Raw genomic sequence first — 21,420 nt, 5'->3', positions numbered from 1 at the left:
TTTTACCCTGATTCATTTGATTTCCCTCACTTAGGGTTCTAAAACTACTTGTTTCCAAACACCATCCTAAAAAAAGTCCTGTCTTTAGAAATCTCCTCTTTGCTTCTCATTCCAATCATCTGTAGGTAACTGAAGTTACGCCTCCCTCAACAATAAATACTGGATCTAATATGGATTCTCCTGTAATTTCATTAAATGTTCTCAGCAAGGACTCATGTATAGTTTATTGCAGTGAAGATCAAAGTGTGGTCTGTGGACTCCTGAAAACATTTGAGACTCTTTCAAAACTACTTTTATAATAATAATAATGAGTACTAGTAGTAGTAGTAGTTGTAGAAGTAGTAATTTATTGTTTTTTTCACTGTGTCGACATGTGCACTAACGGTGCCAAAGCAATGCTGGGGAAAACTGCTGCAGCCTGTGTATGACTCAAGGTAAGGGAACTCAACTACTCTAGTGACCACTGTGTTCTTCACTACCACACACTCACAGATTAAAACAAATGAAGCCAGTTCTGACTTCACAGATCCCCCAGAGTCTCATAGATGCCTTCCTCCCCCAAAGTCCAGGAATCACACTTTGAGATCTACTGCTCCAGGGGATTTACAACAGCACAAAAATAGCTCCCTGAGAGAACTGAAATCACAGCAACTAGTTTGACCCATTCCTTTGATCTATTTAGATCCAATTCAAAGACAATGATGAGTTATTATTTACTGAACTCTCCTCTGGATATGAGAGTACAGCATATGGTCTGGGGTAGTCAACCACCAAGAGGCCTCGAAGGATCCTCACTTCCTGGTGTTACACCCTTGGTCAATCCCTGTGTGACTTATAGGATAGAACAGAAAAGATGGTATTCACTTCAGCGATTTAGGCTGTAAAAGATACCTTGGCTGCTGTCTTAGTGTCTGTCTCTGTTTCTCTCTCAGATCACTCATTTTGTGGGAAGTCACCTGGCAAGTTGTGAACAGCTCTATGGAGAGGTCCATGTAGTAAAGAACTGAGTCTCCTATCAACAGTTACTGAGTGAGCTTGGAAGCAGATTCACCGGGCCCCAGTCAGGCCCTCAGGTGACTGTAGCCCCAGCTGACAGATTGACGACAACCTCATGAGAGACCCTGAGCCACAACCTCCCAGCTAAGCCACTCCCAAATTCTTGACCCTCAGGAACACTGTGAGATAATAAATGTTATTTTAAGCTGCTAAGTCTGCAGGTAATTTTTACACAACATGGATAACCAATAACTCTCCTTCCCCTCAAGAGTTCAAAATATGGCTTAAAAAAAAAAAAAAAAGACACAAACATACAAGTTAACAATGAAAGACAATGTGAGTTAAGTGCCAAATTAGTATTCCAGACATAAGCTCAGAACAGGAAAAATTTTTCTGTGGGCTAGAGAGTTGAGAAAAGGTTTCCCAAAGGAGCTAGAACTTCAACAGTTTTCAAGGAAAAGCAGGCTTCAGCTAAGTGGATGGGAATACTCTAGAGAGGAAGAATCAAGTACAGCAAAGTGACAACTTGAAAGAGGAGAGCTCTTGGGAAGAGTTGGGAGATGAAGTGGTAATTTAGAAATAAGCCAACTTAAAGAGGGTTTTAAATATAAGACTAAGTTTTTATCTTGTGGGCACTGGATAGACACTGAAGGTTTCTTTTTTTCTTTTTTTTAAATTAATTTATTTTTAGCTGCGTTGGGTCTTCGTTGCTGCGCGCAGCCTTTCTCTAGTTGCGGTGCGCGGGCTTCTCACTGCAGTGGCTCCTCCTGTTGCGGAGCATGGGCTGTGGGCATGTGGGCTTCAGTAGCTGTGGCACACGGGCTGAGCAGCTGTGGCTCGCAGGCTCTACAACACAGGCTCAGTATCTGTGGCGCACAGGCTTAGTTGCTCCACGGCATGTGGGATCTTCCCGGACCAGGGATCAAACCTGTGTTCCCTGCATTGGCAGGCGGGTTCTTAACCACTGCGCCACCAGGGAAGTCCTGAAGGTTTCTGAATACAGAAGTAATATAACTAAAGCAGCGATTCTGAGAACTTTCTAAGCGGCTTCCCTCTCCTCTCAATGAACTTTCTTTATGTAAAACCATTAATAAATACAGCTTTTGTGGCCTAAGATAGATCACATCTCAGTCTCACTTTGATGGAGGGATATAAATCACTAATAGAATAAAATGGTATCGGGAATTCCCTGGCGGCCCTGTGGTTAGGACTCGGTGCTCTCACTGCCAGGGCCTGGGTTGAACCCCTGGTTGGGGAGCTAAGATCCTGCAAGGCGTGGGGTGCAGCTGAAAAAAAAAAAAAAAAAAAAAAGAATAAAATGGCACCTACAAAAATCAATTAAAATGGAGAGTTAATTCTAGAAAAAGTCGGGGTTTCCCTGGTGGCACAGTGGTTAAGAATCCGCCTGCCAATGCTGGGGACATGGGTTCAAGCCCTGGTCCAGAAGATCCCACATGCCGCGGAGCAACTAAGCCCGTGCACCACAACTACTGAGCCTGCACTCTAGAGCCCTCGAGCCACAACTACTGAGCCGACGTGCCACAACTACTGAAGCCTCTGTGCCTAGAGCCCGTGCTCCGCAACAAGAGAAGCCTGTGCACCACAACGAAGAGTAGCCCCCGCTCACCACAACTAGAGAAAGCCTGCACACAGCAACGAAGACCTAACGCAGCCAAAAATAAATAAATAAAATAAATTTATTTTTTTTAAAAATCCTAAAAAAAAAAAAATTCTAGAAGTCAAAAACTCTAAATTGTCTATTTGCCAAAACATTTTATTTATAATTTTACTACTTAAATTTGTATTTTATAATCAATATCCTTCATGTTCAAAATTTTTGTGTGACCCTAGTCAAATTCAGTGTTTGCTGAACATACATTATGTTAAGATAAAGAGTTATTGCAAAAATTAGTGCTAAGCTCTGGCTATTCCCTAAGCAGGATCCCAGAAAAACCCTCATGTATGCCTTTCCTTTGTTTTCCTCTTACATGATGTCAAATGTTTAAAAACCTAAGCATAACACCTTGACCTCTTTGGAGTAGAGATACTACAAAAATCCAATGAAAAAGCAGAATATAAAATTATATCACAGTGCCTACAATATATTTAGGCTCATGCTCTTCCCTAAGTCTGATTGTAAAATTAATATAAACTCTTATTTAACATTTTCTTCATTAAAAAGTCAGACAAAATACAAGCCTCCAAAGTAGCTTTTGGAAACACGACCACAGGCAGGATGGGATCTGCTTTCACAGTAAATACTTACTGTGTGAGAACCGCTGAGTGATTGGGGTTCCAGGATAAGGGTAAGTCCGACTCTCCCACTGAATGTTTCCTTCCTGGACAGCCTTTATGAAACCATGATAACACTGGTGGGCTACACCTAAAGACAAAAATAACAAATGCTTCAGCCTGGACTCTTCACTTGTAAATCAAATTATTAAAACTGCATCTATTAATTGTCTTATCACTTTTATGAGACATACGTTTCTTTGAGGAACTCCAAATTTCTTTGGTTTTTTCATTCAAAGACAGAAAACAATCAGAATTTCAAAACTGGAAGAGCTAATCCTTTCATTTTACCAAGGTTAAGTGACTCCCTCAAGGTTACAAAATCAGCTCACACTTAAAATCTGCTCCCCTTTACATCATATCATGAGGCAACACATCAAAATAATTGGTGCTATTTACTCCAAAGCAAAGGGGCTGGGAGATAATTTAGTTTTGTGAGAAAAAGTGTGGTGAAACATCCTCCGGAATATAACAGCTGTTCAGTAAATATCTATGGTTAGACCATGGCAACCAAGTATTCTCCATCTTAAACAAGGAGTAATAATTAGCTGACAGTGGATTATGAAATGATGAATTTATAACTATGGAAAGCTGTTTAAAAAAAAAAAAAATCAGAGTTTTTACTATAATGCTGGATACATGTCATTATATATATGTCCAAACTCACAGAATGTACACCCTACGTAAACTACAGACTTTGGGTGACAATGATGTATCAATGTATGATCGTCAATTGTAAGAAATGTACCCCTCTGGTAAGGGATGTTGAAAGTAGGGGAGGCTGTGCATGTCTGGGGGCAGGGGTATACGGGAAATCTACGAACCTGCTCAATTTTGCTGTGAACTTAAAACCACTCTAAAAAAGTAAAGTCTATTTTTTAAAAAAGTGAGAGCTTTATACTTCTGGAACAATCTGCTTTCCCAACACATGAAATTACTTTCTTATTTCACAGAGAAATATTTTGAATGAGGAGTACAACCAATTATATATATATATAATTTTTAAAATAAATTTATTTATTTATTTTTGGCTGTGTTAGGTCTTCATTGTTGCGTGCCGGCTTTCTCTAGTTGCGGTGAGCGGGGGCTACTCTTTGTTGCGGTGCAAGGGCTTCTCATTGTGGTGGCTTCTCTTGTTGCGGAGCACGGGCTCTAGGCGCGTGGGCTTCAGTAGTTGTGGTACGTGGGCTCAGTAGTTGGGGCTCGCGGGCTCTAGAGCGCAGGCTCAGTAGTTGTGGTGCACGGACTTAGTTGCTCCGCGCCATGTGGGATCTTCCTGGACCAGGGCTCGAACCCGTGTCCCCTGCATTGGCAGGCGGATTCTTAACCACTGCACCACCAGGGAAGCCCCAATTATTTGTTTTGAAAGACTGTATCATTCTTGAATTTATGCCACCTTAGTGGATCCTTAAGCAGGATCACAGAACATGTTTTCTAATGATGATCATTATCCCTTGGTTGAACTCACAGTTAAGAAATGGAATATTAAAAAGACATGGCCATTTTTTCGTTCTGAAGAACCTGGGGGCAGGAGAAGAATAAAGACGCATATGTAGAGAATGGACTTGAGGACATGGGGAATGGGAAGGGTAAGCTGGGACGAAGTGAGAGAGTGGCATGGACATATATACCCTACCAAATGTAAAATAGCTAGCTAGTGGGAAGCAGCCGCATAGCACAGGGAGATCAGCTCAGTGCTTTGTGACCACCTAGAGGGGTGGGATAGGGAGGGTGGGAGGGAGACACATGAAAAATACATACATGTATGGGGATACATGTATACGTAGAGCCGATTCACTTTCTTATAAAGCAGAAACTAACACACCATTGTAAAGCAATTATACCCCAATAAAGATGTTTAAAAAAAGAAAAAAAAAAGACATGCCCATTTTTTTTTCTTTTTATTTATTTATTTATTTATTTATTTATTTATTTATTTATTTATTTATTTATTTATATTTATTTTTGACTGTGTTGGGTCTTCGTTTCTGTGCGAGGGCTTTCTCCAGTTGTGGCGAGCGGGGGCCACTCTTCATCGCGGTGCGCGGGCCTCTCACCGTCGCGGCCTCTCTTGTTGCGGAGCACAGGCTCCAGACGCGCAGGCTCAGTAGTTGTGGTTCACGGGCTTAGTCGCTCCACGGCATGTGGGATCTTCCCAGACCAGGGCTCGAACCCGTGTCCCCTGCATTAGCAGGCAGATTCTCAACCACTGCGCCACCAGGGAAGCCCCGACATGCCCATTTTTAATGTGTGACCATCCTGCCAACTACGCACTGGTGAAGTAATGCAGATTTGCAGATGTTGACATGAGGTAAGGCAGTAATGAATAAACGACAGATACATAATGATTGAGGGGAAAAAAAAGCTGTCTTGGCAGTGACTTCCCCCAGAAGATCTAAGACTGCAAGTACTAGGTTAAGGTTCTTCTCTCTTAAAGGAAGATCAAAATGGTAAGAATGCCAAATAAAACCTAAGAATAAATTCATATATTTGATTAGATCACCACCCCTCGTCTGTGATCCTCCACCTCTATTTTAGAGGTGAAACCATCTATTTCCACAGTGTAGGGAGCCAATCTCTCCTGAAGAGTCCATTAACTACAAACAGAAGCAGGCTGTGCATACCAGTATTACCAGTTGTGAGCAGATGAGCACAGGGCCCAGCAAGCAGTTTCAACATAGCTGGTCCTTATTAGCCTTCTAGGTTGGACTTTGGACAAATGACAGGGACCCTAATCCTCAGAGAATCACTCTGATTTGAGGAAAAGATTTTAAGACTGATTCTGATCTAAAAGTTTTTCTCTCTCGTATCTCTGGCTGCCTTGTTCCCAACAGGAAAGAAAAAATTGATACGACCCTTGCTTTGATCAAAGATGATTCAACTGGCTCGGTCATCTTCATTCAAAAAATGGGCCCTTTCCACCTAAAATGGAATGAAACCAAATAACTGCTATTAATTAAAACTACAGTACAACTAGTAACCTCAACATTTAGCCAAAGTTGAAATCTTGATTAGAAAATGGAGGGGGGAAAAAAAGGAGAAACTCATGTAAAAAGTAAAAGACATACATAGGGCCTGTGCTGTTTAGAGATAAAATCAAGCAGTAAATGCTTTCATAATCCCACATCTGCCACAATTAGCTACTTTAAGCTATTCATAGTTCGCTATGAGGATTGTAAAGCAGTTATAATAGTCCTGACAATGGTAAGAGTTATATGAAGGTTAGCTATTACTGTCAATCCATATCCATCCCTACTCTACCTATTCAAGAACCATACAACTTACCAGATCAACTCCAAGAATATGCAGAAAAAGAACCCTCATTTTAAAACTGGAAATTGGATTAAATACTATGGTATTCAAGCTGTTCATAAAATTAGGTAGGATAAAGAGAAAAGAAAAATGTACAGTGCTAATCATCTAACACTAAATTTTAGAACCACAATAAATTTAAGGAAGAAAAGAGAAAATGAAATTGGGAGGTAAAAATAAATCATTCAAACAAATTTTAAATAAATAAATAAAACTTTCCACTTTCCACAGTACCTTTAATAAGTCGGTACCACTGTTTGCAGACAAGGGCTGCAGTTTTGTGTTCTTGGTATGGTGAAAGAAAGGACAGGATATACTCCAAAACCTCTTCTGGCAGCTCAGACATGGACCTATTATGTCTAGTCTCCTCAACCTCCAATACTGGGTGGGGCTCCTCATCTTGCTCCATTGTCCCTTCCAGCACAGCTTCTTCTTGGTCCACAGCCATGAAACTATCATCTTCACTGTCCGAGGAGCTGGCCATGACATTCCACTTGACAGCTACAGCGGGAAAGAAACAAACATCAGTATACACTGTCTGAAGTTCTGAAATAACTCAGGCAAGGCATCCAAGCTGTTCATGATTTCTTTTAGATGCTCAGTCTGAAATCTGTCCTTTAGCACTTTCCCACACCAGTGAGCCACCTTAATTTATCAAGTACAGCTCAAATACCAAGGCCATCCCAAATATCTAATAAATCCCTAAAGGCTTCTGATGGTATTTTTTCTCTCCACTGAAAACCAGAGTGACAGCCGAGTTCTGGTATAACCATAAAACCAAAAAACTTGTTCTCAACAACTCCTCTAACTCAAGGATCTGATTGGCAGACAGCAAAGGGAACAGTAACTAGCTTCCCTTGGCCAGTAATATGATTCAAGACCTCACATTTAGAAGAAAAAACTAACTGTGGGTCCTAAAAGAACATTCTGAAGATATTGGAATAAGAAATGACAGGTTTTTTTAGCTTTTATACAAGGTAATTCACTTAAGAGGATAATAAATATTTCAGTAACAGGCTTAACTAGCTATAATACCAAACACAAGGCAATATTTATACTAGAAAACATCATAACAGATCCAAGGAGTGAAAAACTGGAAATAATACAAATGCCCACCACCAAAAGAACAGGTAGATTGTGGTACATTCACACAATAGAATACTATACAGCAAGGATCCACAGATACACACATGGATAAATCTCTTAAACATAATACTGAGCAAAGAAGACAAAATAGTACATACTACATGACCATGCTTATATCAAGTTCAAAACTAAGCAAAATTAATTTATGTTGTTGCAAGTGAGGATAGCGGTTACCAAAGGTAATGACTGGGAGGCTCCTGGGGTAGTGGTAAAGCTTCCTCATTGGGTGATGGTTACACAGATGTGTTCAGTTTGTGAAAAATTCACCCAGGTGAACACTTAATGCACTTCTCTAAAGTTTACCGAAATAAGCCACCATAGGGCTTCCCTGGTGGCGTAGTGGTTGAGAATCTGCCTGCCAATGCGGGGGACGCAGGTTCGGGCCCTGGTCTGGGAGGATCCCACATGCTGCGAAGTAGCTGGGCCCGTGAGCCACAGCTACTGAGCCTGCGCGGCTGGAGTCCGTGCTCCGCAACAAGAGAGGCCGCAACAGTGAGAGGCCCGCGCACCGCGATGAGGAGTGGCCCCTGCTCGCCAAAACTGGAGAAAACCCTCGCACAGAAACGAAGACCCAACACAGCCAAAAATAATAAATAAATAAATTAAAAAAAAAAAAGCCACCATTAACAGTTACCTCTAGTGGAGGTTAATTAATTTTTTTAAAAAAATTATGGGTATTTTTAAATGTCTTTGTGCTACCTGTATTCCTTGAATTTTCTAGGAAGAGCACAAGTTAAAACACACACAGAGGGACTTCCCTGGTGGCGCAGTGGTTAGGAATCCGCCTGCCAATGCAGGGGACATGGGCTCGAGCCCTGGTCTGGGAAGATCCCACATGCCGCGGAGCAACTAAGACCGTGCACCACAGCTACTGAGCCTGCGCTCTAGAGCCCGTGAGCCACAACTACTGAGTCCGAGCCTAGAGCCCATGCTCTGCAACAAGAGAAGCCACCACAATGAGAAGCCCGCGCACCACAACGAAGAGTAGCCCCTGCTCACTGCAACTAGAGAAAGCTGCACGCAGCAACAAAGACCCAGCACAGCCAAAAATAAATAAATTTAAAATAAATTAAAAATAAATAAATAAAACATACACAGAGGCAGGCAATTCATTTATACTGCACCACTGATGTTTCATGCAAAGCCTGAGGTAAAAACAGTAAAATGAAGGAAATAGGGTGATTTATGTAAGAAGTGTGTCACAGGTTAGATTCTAGAGGAAGCAGATGCTAAAATAAAATTAGGAACGAAAAAGGTTTAATGGGGAGAACTCTTATGAGAAGAAAAGAATAGGATTTAGCAGGAGGAGCCATCAGACCATGAGGTAGATCTGACAAAGCCTGTACAACAGAGAGCTCGGGAGCAAGGACGGCCAGGTAGAGGACTCCAGTGTTGGGCAAGGTGAGGCTCTTAGATCACTGCTCTGCTCACCACCACTGCCTGCCCTGAGAAGAGCATGATCTTGTTTCCAACGCTGTGGCAGACCCTGAAAGGACTAACAGCTTTCTTTTGCTACACTCCTTACAAACGGGCAGCAAGTCATTTCTTGAAGGGGCATCTGAGTTCATTTTATAATTTTTTAATACATCTATTCCCTTGACCATACACACCTACCCTGACCATTCACTATGCCATCCACCTTACAAATTTCCAGCATTCCCTCCAGCACTAACGAGAAGGATAATAAATAACAGGAAGAGAAGAGTGACCCTGAAATATACTTTGGGGCCTTGAGAAAGATCTGAAATGTTCCAAAAGGTGAGGGGGGTGGTGGTGCGAGGAGAGCAAAGAAACCTCCAACCTCATCTCTACCACTCCTGTAATTCACATACTAATTATGTACAACATCTTAAAAACTGGAAGAATGATCACATTAAGAAAAACATGAGTCAAAACTCATGAAATTGCTCCCAACATAATTCATCTACAAAATTAGCTCATGATACTGCAATGTGTCCTAGCAAAGTGGTTGCTAGAATCTTGATGATGATGAACTGGTGCCTAATTAGAAGTAGGGGAGGGACGTCCCTGGTGGCACAGTGGTTAAGAACCCACCTGCCAATGCTGGGGACACAGGTTCGAGCCCTGGTCCGGGAAGATCCCACATGCCACGGAGCAACTAAGCCCGTGTGCCAACAACTACTGAGCTTGTGCTCTAGAGCCTGTGAGCCACAACTACTGAGCCCACGTGCCACAACTACTGAAGCCCACACGCTCTAGGGCCTGTGTGCCACAACTACTGAGCCTGCGTGCTGCAACTACTGAAGCCTGTGTGCCTAGAGCCCATGCTCTGCAACAAGAGAAGCCATCGCAATGAGAAGCCCGTGTACCACAACGAAGAGTAGCTTCCACTCGCTGCAACTAAAGAAAGCCCACGTGCAGCAACGAAGACCCAATGCAGCCAAAAAAAAAAGGTAGGGGAGTAGCCTAAATCCTCCTAGTTGGGGGAGAGTGGTGGTGGCAGAGGGAGGGCAGCAGCAATTTCCTCCATTCCTCAAAAGTAGAGAAGTATTGTGATAGGTTCACTATAAATTGTGTTAAATAAAAAATCCTAGATAGTTAGCCACATCTGCCCTACTTTCAGTGAACTGTTTTTCCACATGCTTAACTTGCTAGAGGAAGGCCTTTCCATTTCTAGTCCTAACTCCTACCCTAAAGAGAACAGTTACATATCAAAATGACTATACTACCCAAGGCAATCTACAGATTCAATGCAATCCCTATCAAATTACCAATGGCATTTTTCACAGAACTAGAACAAAAAACCTTAAATTTTTTGAAACAAAAATTAGAGAAACAAAAATTAGAGAAACAAAAGACCCTGAATAACCAAAGCAATCCTGAGAAAGAAAAATGGAGCTGGAGGAATCAGGCTCCCTGACTTCAGACTATACCACAAAGCTACAGTCATCAAAACAGTATGGTGCTGGCACAAAAACAGAAATATAGATCAATGGAACAGGATAGAAAGCCCAGAAATAAACCCACACACCTATGGTCAATTAATCAACAACAAAAGAGGCAAGACTATACAATGGAGGAAAGACAGTCTCTTCAATAAATGGTGCTGGGAAAACTGGACAGCTATATGTAAAAAAGTGAAATTAGAACATTCTTTAACACCATACACAAAAATAAACTCAAAATGGATTAAAGACCTAAATATAAGAGGGAATACTATAAAACTCTTAGAGGAAAACACAGGCAGAACACTCTTTGACGTAAATCGCAGCAATATCTTTTTTGAGCCATCTCCTAGAGTAATGGAAATAAAAACAAAAATAAACAAATGGGACCTAATTAAACTCAAAAGCTTTTGCACAGCAAAGGAAACCATAAACAAAACGAAAAGACAACCCACAGAATGGGAGAAAATATTCGCAAACTATGAAACTGACAAGAGATTAGTCTCTCTCTAAAATTTACAAACAGCTTATGAGGCTCAATATCAAAAAAACAAACAACCCAATCAAAATAAGGGCAAAAGACCTAAATAGACATTTCTTCAAAGAAGACATACAGATGGCCAAGAGGCACATGAAAAGATGCTCAACATCTCTAATTAACAGAGAAATGCAAATCAAAACTACAATGAGATATCACTTCACACCAGTCAGAATGGCCATCATTAAGAAAAAAATCTATAGGGAATTCCCTGGTGGTCCAGTGGTTAAAACTCCGTGCTTTCGCTGTCCAGGGCCCGGGTTCAATCTCTGGTCAGGGAACTAAGTTCCTGCAAGCTGCACGGCACAGCCAAACAAACAAATCTACAAATAATAAATGCTGAAGAGGGTGTGGAGAAAAGTGAACCCTCCTACACTGCTGGTGGGAATGTAAATTGGTACAGCCTATGGAGAACAGTATGGAGGTTCCTTAAAAAACTAAAAATAGAGCTACCATATGATCCAGCAACCCCACTCCTGGGCATATATCCAGAGAAAAACATGGTTCAAAAGGATACATGCACCCCAGTGTTCACTGCAGCGCTGTTTACAATAGCCGAGACATGAAAACAACCTAAATGTCCATCGACAGATGAATGGATAAAGAAGATGTGGTAGACATACACAATGGAATATCACTCAGCCATTAAAAAGAATGAAATTATGCCATTTGCAGCAACATGGATGGACTTGAAGATTATCATACTAAGTGAAGTAAGTCAGAGAGAGAAAGACAAATATCATATGATATTGCTTGTATGCGGAATCTTAAAAATAATGATACAAATGAACTTATTTACAAAACAGAAACAGACTCACAGACTTAGAGAATGAATTTATGGTTATCGGGGGGAGGGGGGGAGGAGGGATAGATTGGGAGTTTGGGATTGACATGTACACACTGCTATATTTAAAACAGATAACCAACAAGGACCTACTGTCAGGGAACTCTGCTCAATATTCTGTAATAACCTAAACGGGAAAAGAATTTGAAAAAGAATAGACACATTTATATGTATAACTGAATCACTATGCTGTACACCTGAAACTAACACAACATTGTTAATCAAATATACTCCAATATAAAATTTCTAAAAGTCTTTTAAAAAAGAGTTACGTTACATAAAACAGAAAACAATAATTAGAATTTTTCTTGCCCCCTCTCCCACAAAAGTGTCTTTTTCCACTGGAAAAAGTATCACTTCCCACAATCCTTCTTACTCTTTCCCCTGCAAGTTATCATTTTTCATCTCCCATTGACTATATTCCTTTATTTACTGACTTTCTCATATATTTAACCCTCACTCAGCTCTGAAATTCACCAAGGAAAAGAGTCCAAAGAGACAGATTCCTTGAGTTTGGCTGCATCTTTCACATTTGAATTAAATATAGCATGTGAAATACAACTGCTCCCTTACACATCTTGACAGACTGTGAGCTGAGGGTCTGCTTCTGAACAAACTGAATCAATGAAGGCTGCAAAAGGTTATTTATATTACTATTTTTTCCCAAGCAAAATACATCGGTTTGGCTCAATAAAACAACTTCTTACTCTCTTTCCAAACCTTCTCAAAGTACAATTAGCAAGCCTAAATAAAGGGACTCATACTTTTGTAATTCCAAGTTTTAAGCAATTCTCATTGTTCAACCATTTCACTGTCCATAAAAGCAGCAAACCTCATGCCCCCGAGGGCATGTTTGCTAACTTGGCTTTGAGCACAGATGCCAATGAGAACACACAGGTATGGGCTCAGATGCAAATCCTCTGTAATTACGTGCCCTGAACCAATTTGCACAGCCCTTCATTTTCATGACCATGATTAGGTAATGAAATCATCACTCATACTCCCAGAGGATATAGAGACACTTTGAAACAGTTTTTCATTTTTTCATGTCAAAAGGTGTACACTGGCCTGAGAGTCTGCTGCAAGACTCCTGAGCCATACCCAATGACCCGTTGCTGGGTCAAGGGAGATGGTACTGAAGAGAAACCATTTATTTGGCCCAGCTGTATCTTTTCCTTTGAAAAACTACTACACTATATCCAACTAAATACAAACCAATTTTTAAAACCCAAATATTTTGCCCTTCTGGAGTTTAAATTAAGGTTAAGACTTTGAGACTGGGAGATCTGGCTACTGTTTCTAGGAATAATGATCTGTTACCCAGGCTAAGTCACACAGTTAAGACAGGAAAATCTCTCTATCCGTAAGTAATGAAAGTTCCCCACCTACTTCATAAAGATTCTGTAAAGACAGCAGATGGCAACAAACTCCTCTGAACTTACTGGAGGAAACAGATTAACTTGTGAAGGGTTAAAATCGATTCAAAGAAATTCAAGATGGGAATGAAACTACTTTGTTATCCATGTAACAATCACTGCCTAGTACAATATCTGACCAATTGTACCTTTGATTTCTACACAACTAGACATCTGACAATCCTCTTGGAGTAAACACATTTTCTTTTCTTAAGAAAATCTGAATACACTTCACTTACCTGAAAGGATATTTAAAATACAATCAAGCTTATTCTTCACAATTTCAAAAGGTTAAAAAATACAATTAAGGAAGAACCTTAATGATGATGGTAAAATAAAGCACTGAGACTTAACTAAAGAATGCGTAGCTGGATTGAATGGAAAGCACCCACAGTCATCCATCAGCATGAGGGCCTCTCAAGCTTCAGGGGCAAAGTAGCAATCCTGCACAGACATCATTATGAACTCATGAAGTTACCCACCCCAGCCACACTAATGGGAGCTAAGCATTTTTTAAAAAAAATATTTATTTATTTATTTGGTTGCGCTGGGTCTTAGTTGTGGCAGGCGGGCTCCTTAGTTGCAGCACATGGGCTCCTTAGTTGCGGCTCGCGGGCTCCTTAGTTGTGGCCCGTGAGCACATGAGCTCCTTAGCTGTGGCATGCAAGCTCTTAGTTATGGCATGCACATGGGATCTAGTTCTCTGACCAGGGATCGAACCCGGGCCCCCTGCATTAGGAGCGTGGAGTCATCCACTGCGCCACCAGGGAAGTCCCGTGAGCTAAGTATTAAATACTATCCTTGAAAATATAAAATACTGTTGAATGAAGATTTACAGACCACAATATGATCCAATCGAATATGATAGTAAGTCTTCTTCTTATTAATATACCACCATTATTATCATCATTGTACTAGGTCAAATGAAAAAGTTACAAGTGAAAAAATGGTAAAATACAAATTTCTACCTTCATGTACTCAATAAATACCAATGGAACCTTCATGTACTCAATAAATACCAATGGAACATTTGCTATATGTGAAAATACTGTGCTTAGATCTCATGGGAGATCTAAAAACAAGATATGCCACTATTTCCTCTCAAAGAGATTAACCCAGTAAGAGCTAAAGACACATAAAGAATACCAGCACAGGACAGACTGTGGTACCAAACAAGAAGCTCTAGCAGTTCAGGGAAGGAAGAGATGGCTTCCAACTAGTATGAGAAGGAAGTAACACAGAAGCAAGGATTTTGGCTTTGAAGAATAGGTAGCATCCCAGAGAATGAAATGGGGGAAGGTGGAAAGATGAAAGATTTTCAAGTTACTGTCTCCTGTACAATATTCTTTGCCACTTACAGAATTACTTTTAGGACAAATGGGCAAAAACTGGGCTTCCCTGGTGGCGCAGTGGTTAAGAATCCGCCTGCCAACTCAGGGTCACGGGTTCGAGTCCTGATCTGGGAAGATCCCACATGCCACGGAGCAACTAAGCCCGTGCAACACAACTACTGAGCCCACGTGTCACAACTACTGAAGCCCGCGTGCCTAGAGCCCATGCTCCACAACAAGAGAAGCCACCGCAATGAGAAGCCTGTGCACTGCAACAAAGAGTAGCCTCTGCTCGCTGCAACTAGAGAAAGCCCGCGCAGTGATGAAGATCCAACGCAGCCAAAAATAAAATAAAAAGAATGATTAAAAAAGAAAATCTTTTTTAAAAGGGCAAAAACTGTTTTTTACTCAATGGGCATTTTACCACATGTACAAACTACTTAATATTTTATCTACATTAACAGAAGCTCATAATCTGGAGACTCCTTAGCTCCTGACAGTCAATGTTTTGATAAAAAAAAGTCTAGAAATAGAATAATTTGGCATAACTACCGTTGCTATTAGCAAACTGTGAGCTATTTTGACAAGTAAATTCAGAGAGCTGTTTCTAGAAAGCATTCCAAATTTAATAACAGATATCAGCTGCAGTGAGGTTTGTTCTTTTTAAATGGTTAACTCATCTCTGTGTTATCCAAGTAAGAGTCCCTTTAATGAAACAGAAAAATAAAGTATTTCCCCAAACTACCCATCAGTATACTTTCTTATCATTCTTTGCAATGGCTGATGTTAAATGAAAGCATTTTATGACTGTTACAGAATAGTAGCAGAAACGTACAGTTCTCAGGGCCATTCCCCATATTCATATATAGCAGCCAAAGGATTTTACTAAGTATAAATGGTTGAGAAAAATGTACTGGTTTCAATCATCAATGAAGATATTCTAGGTTCTGAAAATTCCATATGGAGAACAATATACTCTAGGTTCAGCAAAATGTTTCATGTGGTATAAAATGAAAAAAGTATAACAAAACTTTAACACTAAAATTTATATTTCGTGAGAGCTTGAATTTTTAGATTTTAAGAGAAGACAATAATAATATACAAAGTATAGAGTAATTCTAATTGTAATAATTTAACTGTAGGACTTCCCTGGTGGCGCAGTGGTTAAGAATCCGCCTGCTAATGCAGGGGACACGGCTTCGAGCCCTGGTCCGGGAAGATCCCGCATGCCACGGAGCAACCAAGCCCGTGTGCCACAACTACTGAGCCTATGCTCTGGAGTCCGAGAGCCACAACTACTGAGCTGGCGTGCCACAACTACTGAAGCCCGTGCGCTTAGAGCCCATGCTCTGCAACAAGGAAAGCCACCTCAATGAGAAGCCCACGCACCACAACGAAGAGTAGCCCCCGCTTGCTGCAACTAGAGAAAGCCCGCGCACGGCAACGAAGACCCAACGCAGCCAAAAATAAATAAATAAATTTATAAAAAATAATGATAAACAGAATACAGAGCCCAGAAAAAATAATAATGATAATAATTTAACTGTAACAGTGATTTTAAACAAAAGGCTTTCATTTGAAGTGTAGTACAAATCAGAGGAGAGTTAGAGAAAAGGTGCATTAAAAGGTGCAATTTTCTAGGCTTGGAAATTATTTTCCTCTTGAAAATAATTATTTAGGAAAGTAAGAAAATGCAAAAGAGGCAAATAACCATACTGTAACAGTAGTAAACTGTGTTAACTCAAAACTGACTGCATCAGGCTGCAGAAACGCTCAAAGCACACCTACCTCTCCCTCTGTGCTTCCACAATACTAAGTACCTGCCTTCATACTAGCAATTACTATACTGTTGTCTGTCTGCCTCCTCCTCTCCCCTTAGGGCACAAAAGAAAATAATTCTATTTCTTGCATCCATATACACACTCAGCAAAAGGCTGCTGAATGAATAAGCAAACAAAGCTTTATAAATTCATTTCAGAGTCAACAACAAAACCTAAATGTTCATTTCTAGATATTCTGATTGAAAAAACCAGAAACTTCATATCAAAAATTTAAATGAAAAATAATAAAATCACAGATTTCAGACGGTTAAAGACAAATAAAACTAGAGGGTAACAATGGGGCATAAGGGACTTCCCTGGCAGCCCAGTGGTTAAGACTCCATGCTTCCACTGCAGGGGGCACAGGTTTGATCCCTGGTCAGGGAACTAAGATCCTGTAAGCTGCGTGGTGCAACCAAAAAATTTTTTTAAATTTTAAAAATTAAAAATAAATAAAATGTATAGTACTTAAGCAAATCATTACTATTTTTTAAAAATATTTATTTATTTATTTGGTTGCACTGGGTCTTAGTTGCGGCACATGGGCTTCTCAGTTGCAGCATGCGAACTCTTAGTTGTAGCATGCATGTGGGATCTAGTTCCCTGACCAGGAATGGAACCCGGGCCCCCTGCATTGGGAGTGCAGAGTCTTAACCACTGCGCCACCAGGGAAGTCCCAAGTCATTACTATTTTTAAGATGTTCTGATTTTTCTGCCATTATGTACCCTCATTCTGAAAACAAGGGAGGAGTATGCAAAACCACTGCATATCAGGATTCTCTTAGCCTTTTGGGGAAAGGTTCTATCACAATGGTTCCCAGACCTCTGAATTTCACAGACCAGCAAGTGTTTTTGAACTGAGATAGGGCCGACAACTTTTTATTTTCCCAAATAAGGCAGGAAAAAAAAAAAAAAAAAAACTACCTACCCACACCCACAAATCCTACCATCTAATATCGTCATAGTTTCATAAAAGGACGTTTAAAAACGTGAACAAGTTGGAAGATCATAATCTCTGAATAAAGGCTTTTCCTTCCAAGAAAGGAAACCTTATAAACACACGCATGCACAAACCCTCAAGACAATATGAACCTGAACCAATATTTTTGGGACTACTATTTCACTACTATGTCAGGCTATTTCATTTTACTAGTTAGTTACTTTGTGAAAAAAAATCCCATAATTTAAACAAGTTATACAGTCTGAAATTTTTTAAAGGCTAATTTAAATTAAAACTCCCAGCATGCTGGGAAACCATTTCCAAATGCTAGAAAAAGAGAGACAATGATGGCTACTGGCAAGAATGCATGAAAGATGAATGTAATCTGATTTCTTTTAGAAATAGCTTAGCTGCTCTTTTGTCTCATTGGCTGGTGAATTTATAATGCTTTTTTACTCATGTGTTTCCCCCACTAAGTTCTTAAGGTCTGTATTTTTAACAAGACTTAACTGTAGCACCTTTTTTTCTTTTAAACTGCAATGGAATATATCAAATTTTATTACTGTTATTAAGGGATATTACAGTCAAACCATAGAGCTTCAAAACTTCCCATAGAAGCTAAAGTTTAAAACATAAGATGCTATTTTATGACACATTAAAAAAAAAAAGAGAAAGGAAAAAAAGGAACAAGTCCAAACCTCATTCCAAAATGATCTAAGTTAGAAAACTCTTCAAAATCCAGAGGAAAGTCTATGAAATAATAAGGAAAATAAAAGTCTCCCCTGGGTTAAGGATGGTTAAAGCAATCATCACTTCATGGTTTCAGTTTTAAGAAGGGCTAACAACTTTCTAGTTCAGTCATCCACTGCAGATCTATTTCAATGGAAGGAAGAAATTTTTTTTTAAGTTTTATTTTATTATTATTACTATTTTTGGCCATGCCGTGCAACTTGAAGGATCTTTGTTCCCTGACCAGGGATCAAATCCGTGGCCCCTGCAGTGGAAGTGCAGAGTCCTAACCACTGGACCGCCAGGGAATTCCCAGAAGGAATAGCATTTTAAAAATCAAATTCATTTTACTTTGCATAATCAGCTCTGTATCATTAATATTTTCCCCAAAATTAAAAAAAAATAACAGCAATTGATTTTAAGTTTCTTTTAAATATATCAACGTATCTTATACAAGTATTTCTGCTACTGCACAGAACTTCTTGTATAGCTGATCCTTGAACAAGGCGGGAATTAGGGGCGTCTACCCTCCTCCACTCAGTTGAAATCTGCGTATAACTATTGGGTTAGCCAAAAAGTTCCTTCAGTTTTCAAGTAAAAATAAAAGACACATTTTTCATTTTCACCAAGAACTTTACTGAACAATGTATTCACCATTTTGTTCCACTACCTTCTGCCATTTTTCAGGCAACTTCATAATTCCATCTTCCCAAAACTTTTTATCTTTTCGAGCAAAGAACTGTTCCAGGTGTCTTTTACAGTCTTCCAGGGAATTGAAATTTTTCCCATTAAGAGAATTTTGTAAAGATTGAAATAAATGGAAATCTAAAGGTGCAATGTCTGGTGAATACAGTGGATGAATCAGAACTTCCCAGACAAGCTGTAACAGTTTTTGCCTGGTCATCAAAGAAACATGCAGTCTTGCATTATCCTGATGGAAGATAATGCATTTTCTGTTGACTAATTCCAGATGCTTTTCGACAACTGCTGCTTTTGGTTGGTCTAACTGGGAGCAGTACTTGTTGGAATTAATCATTTGTTTTCAGGAAAGAGCTCATAATAGAGGACTTCCTTCCAATCCCACCATATACACAGCATCACCTTGTTTTTTGGGTTTTTTAAAATAAATTTATTTATTTATTTTTGGCTGCATTGGGTCTTCATTGCTGCGCGCAGGCTTTCTCTAGTTGCAGCAAGCGGGGGCTTCCCTTTGTTGTGGAGCATGGGCTCTAGGTGCATGGGCTTCAGTAGTTGTGGTTCGTGGGCTCTAGAGCGCAGGCTCAGTAGTTGTGGTGCACGGGCCCAGTTGCTCTGCAGCATATGGGATCTTCCCAGACCAGGGCTCAAACTGTGTCCCCTGCATTGGCAGGTGGATTCTTAACCACTGTGCCACCAGGGAAGTCCCAACATCACCTTCTTTGGATGAAGACCAGCCTTTGGTGTGGTTGATGGAAGTTCATTTCACTTGCCCCATGATCTCTTCTGTTCCACATTATTGTACAGTATCCACTTTTCATCGCCTGTCACAATTTGTTTTAAAAACAGAACATTTTAGTTACGTTTAAGTAGAGAATCGCATGCGGAAATACGGTCAGGAAGGTTTTCTTCACTTAACTTATACGGAACCCAAACATCAAAGCGATCAACATAACCAAGCTAGTGCAAATGATTTTCAACACTTGATTTGGATATTTTGAGCATGTCGGTTATCTCCTGCGTGCTATAACGTTGACTGTTTTCAATTAATGTCTCGATTTGATCACTATCAACTTCAACTGGTCTACCCTACCGTGGAGCATCGTCCAGCGAGCAATCTCCAGCATGAAACTTCCCAAACCACTTTTGACGCATTTGATCAGTCACAGAACCTTCTCCATACACTGCACAAATCTTTTTGTGAGTTTCAGTTGCGTTTTTACCTTTCTTGAGATAATAAAGCATAATATGTGCCGAAAATGTTGCTTTTTTTCTTCCATCGTCAATATTCAAATGGCTACACAAAAATTCACCAATTTTGATGGGTTTTTTTTAAGTGCACGCTGATATGACAGCTGCCACAATACAATCTAACAAAATTGTTTTGAATCAAGTTAAAGACAACTAAGTGCTACTAGAGCCATCTTACGGAAACGCCCAACGAACTTTTTGGCCAACCCAGTAACAGCCCTCCTTATATGTGGTTCCTCCATATCCACCCCCAGATGGTGTATTACTGTAGCATTTACTACTGGAAAAAGAAAATCCCTGTATAAGTGGTCCCGTGCAGTTCACACCTGTTGCTCAAGGGTCAGCTATATAAGTATTTCCTTCTTCAGAAGAAGAAAAAGTTCATACAGAAGAAGGAAAATTTCAGTAATGTATTGGATTTGGTGGTATTGACTTGCCGTTTGACTCAGCAAGTTAATTTTCAGGTATCTTTCCAACACAAACATCTATACATGTGCACAAGTGGGTTTGTTGCATCTTCTCTGTAATGACAAAAACTTGCAACTACCTAAAAGTCCATTAATAGGACTTCCCTGGTGGTCCAGTGGTTAAGACGTAACTCTTCCACTGCTGGCGGCACGGGTTCAACCTCTGGTCGGGGAAGTTCTGCATGCCGCGCGGTGCGGCCAAAGAGGAAAATGAAAGTCCATTAATGGAAGAATGGCTATGTAAATTATGCTATATCTAAGCTACAGAATTTAAAGCACTAGTTTTTTAAAATGTGGGTATGCCAGCATATATTGGCATGAAGAGATCTCCAAAAACTGCAAAATAATATGATTAATACCACTTATGTTAAATAATAAATCAATGGCTGCCCATCAGAATCGTCTGAGAACTATTAAAATTCAGATTCTTAAGCCCATTCAAGCCAATCTAATCAAAATCTCTGGGGGGCTGGATCCCAGGCATTTTTATTTTTAAGGGAGCACCTGAACAACTCTTTCACAGCCAGTTCAACAACAACAACAAAGGAACAAATCAAAATTGTATATCCACATAGGTATCTATATCTATATATATATGCATAGAAAAATGATCTAGAAAGACACACATCAAAGTTAGGAGCAGCACCTCTGAAGAGGGAAAGAAGGAGGCTTTGCCTTTTTAAAATTAATTTTTAACAGCCAAATATTGATATATCATACAGACAAAACCATAGAGA

The 21,420-nt window shown here is 40.0% G+C and overlaps 1 protein-coding gene across 5 annotated transcripts in view; it reads right to left on the bottom strand.

Moving 5' to 3' along the window:
• FBXO42 (F-box protein 42) overlaps positions 1 to 21,420 on the bottom strand; it is an 89,429-nt gene that overhangs the window by 40,197 nt on the left and 27,812 nt on the right. For 4 of the 5 annotated variants that reach the window (XM_082393665.1, XM_082393663.1, XM_082393662.1 and 1 more), the window contains 2 exons: positions 6,835 to 7,101; positions 3,263 to 3,379 (listed from right to left, as the gene is read on the bottom strand). In XM_082393665.1, the coding sequence (XP_082249791.1) occupies positions 3,263 to 3,379; positions 6,835 to 7,101 (384 nt within the window). Of the gene's footprint in view, positions 1 to 3,262; positions 3,380 to 6,834; positions 7,102 to 20,763; positions 20,843 to 21,420 lie in introns of those variants that run through there. The other variant, XM_082393664.1, reaches the window with a different exon arrangement.

Source organism: Balaenoptera borealis (genome assembly GCF_965194805.1).
Source record: "Balaenoptera borealis genome assembly, chromosome: 1".
Taxonomy (NCBI): Eukaryota; Metazoa; Chordata; class Mammalia; order Artiodactyla; family Balaenopteridae; genus Balaenoptera; species Balaenoptera borealis.
Note: the sequence above shows the minus strand (reverse complement) of the source record. Positions and strands in the feature narration are given on the sequence as shown.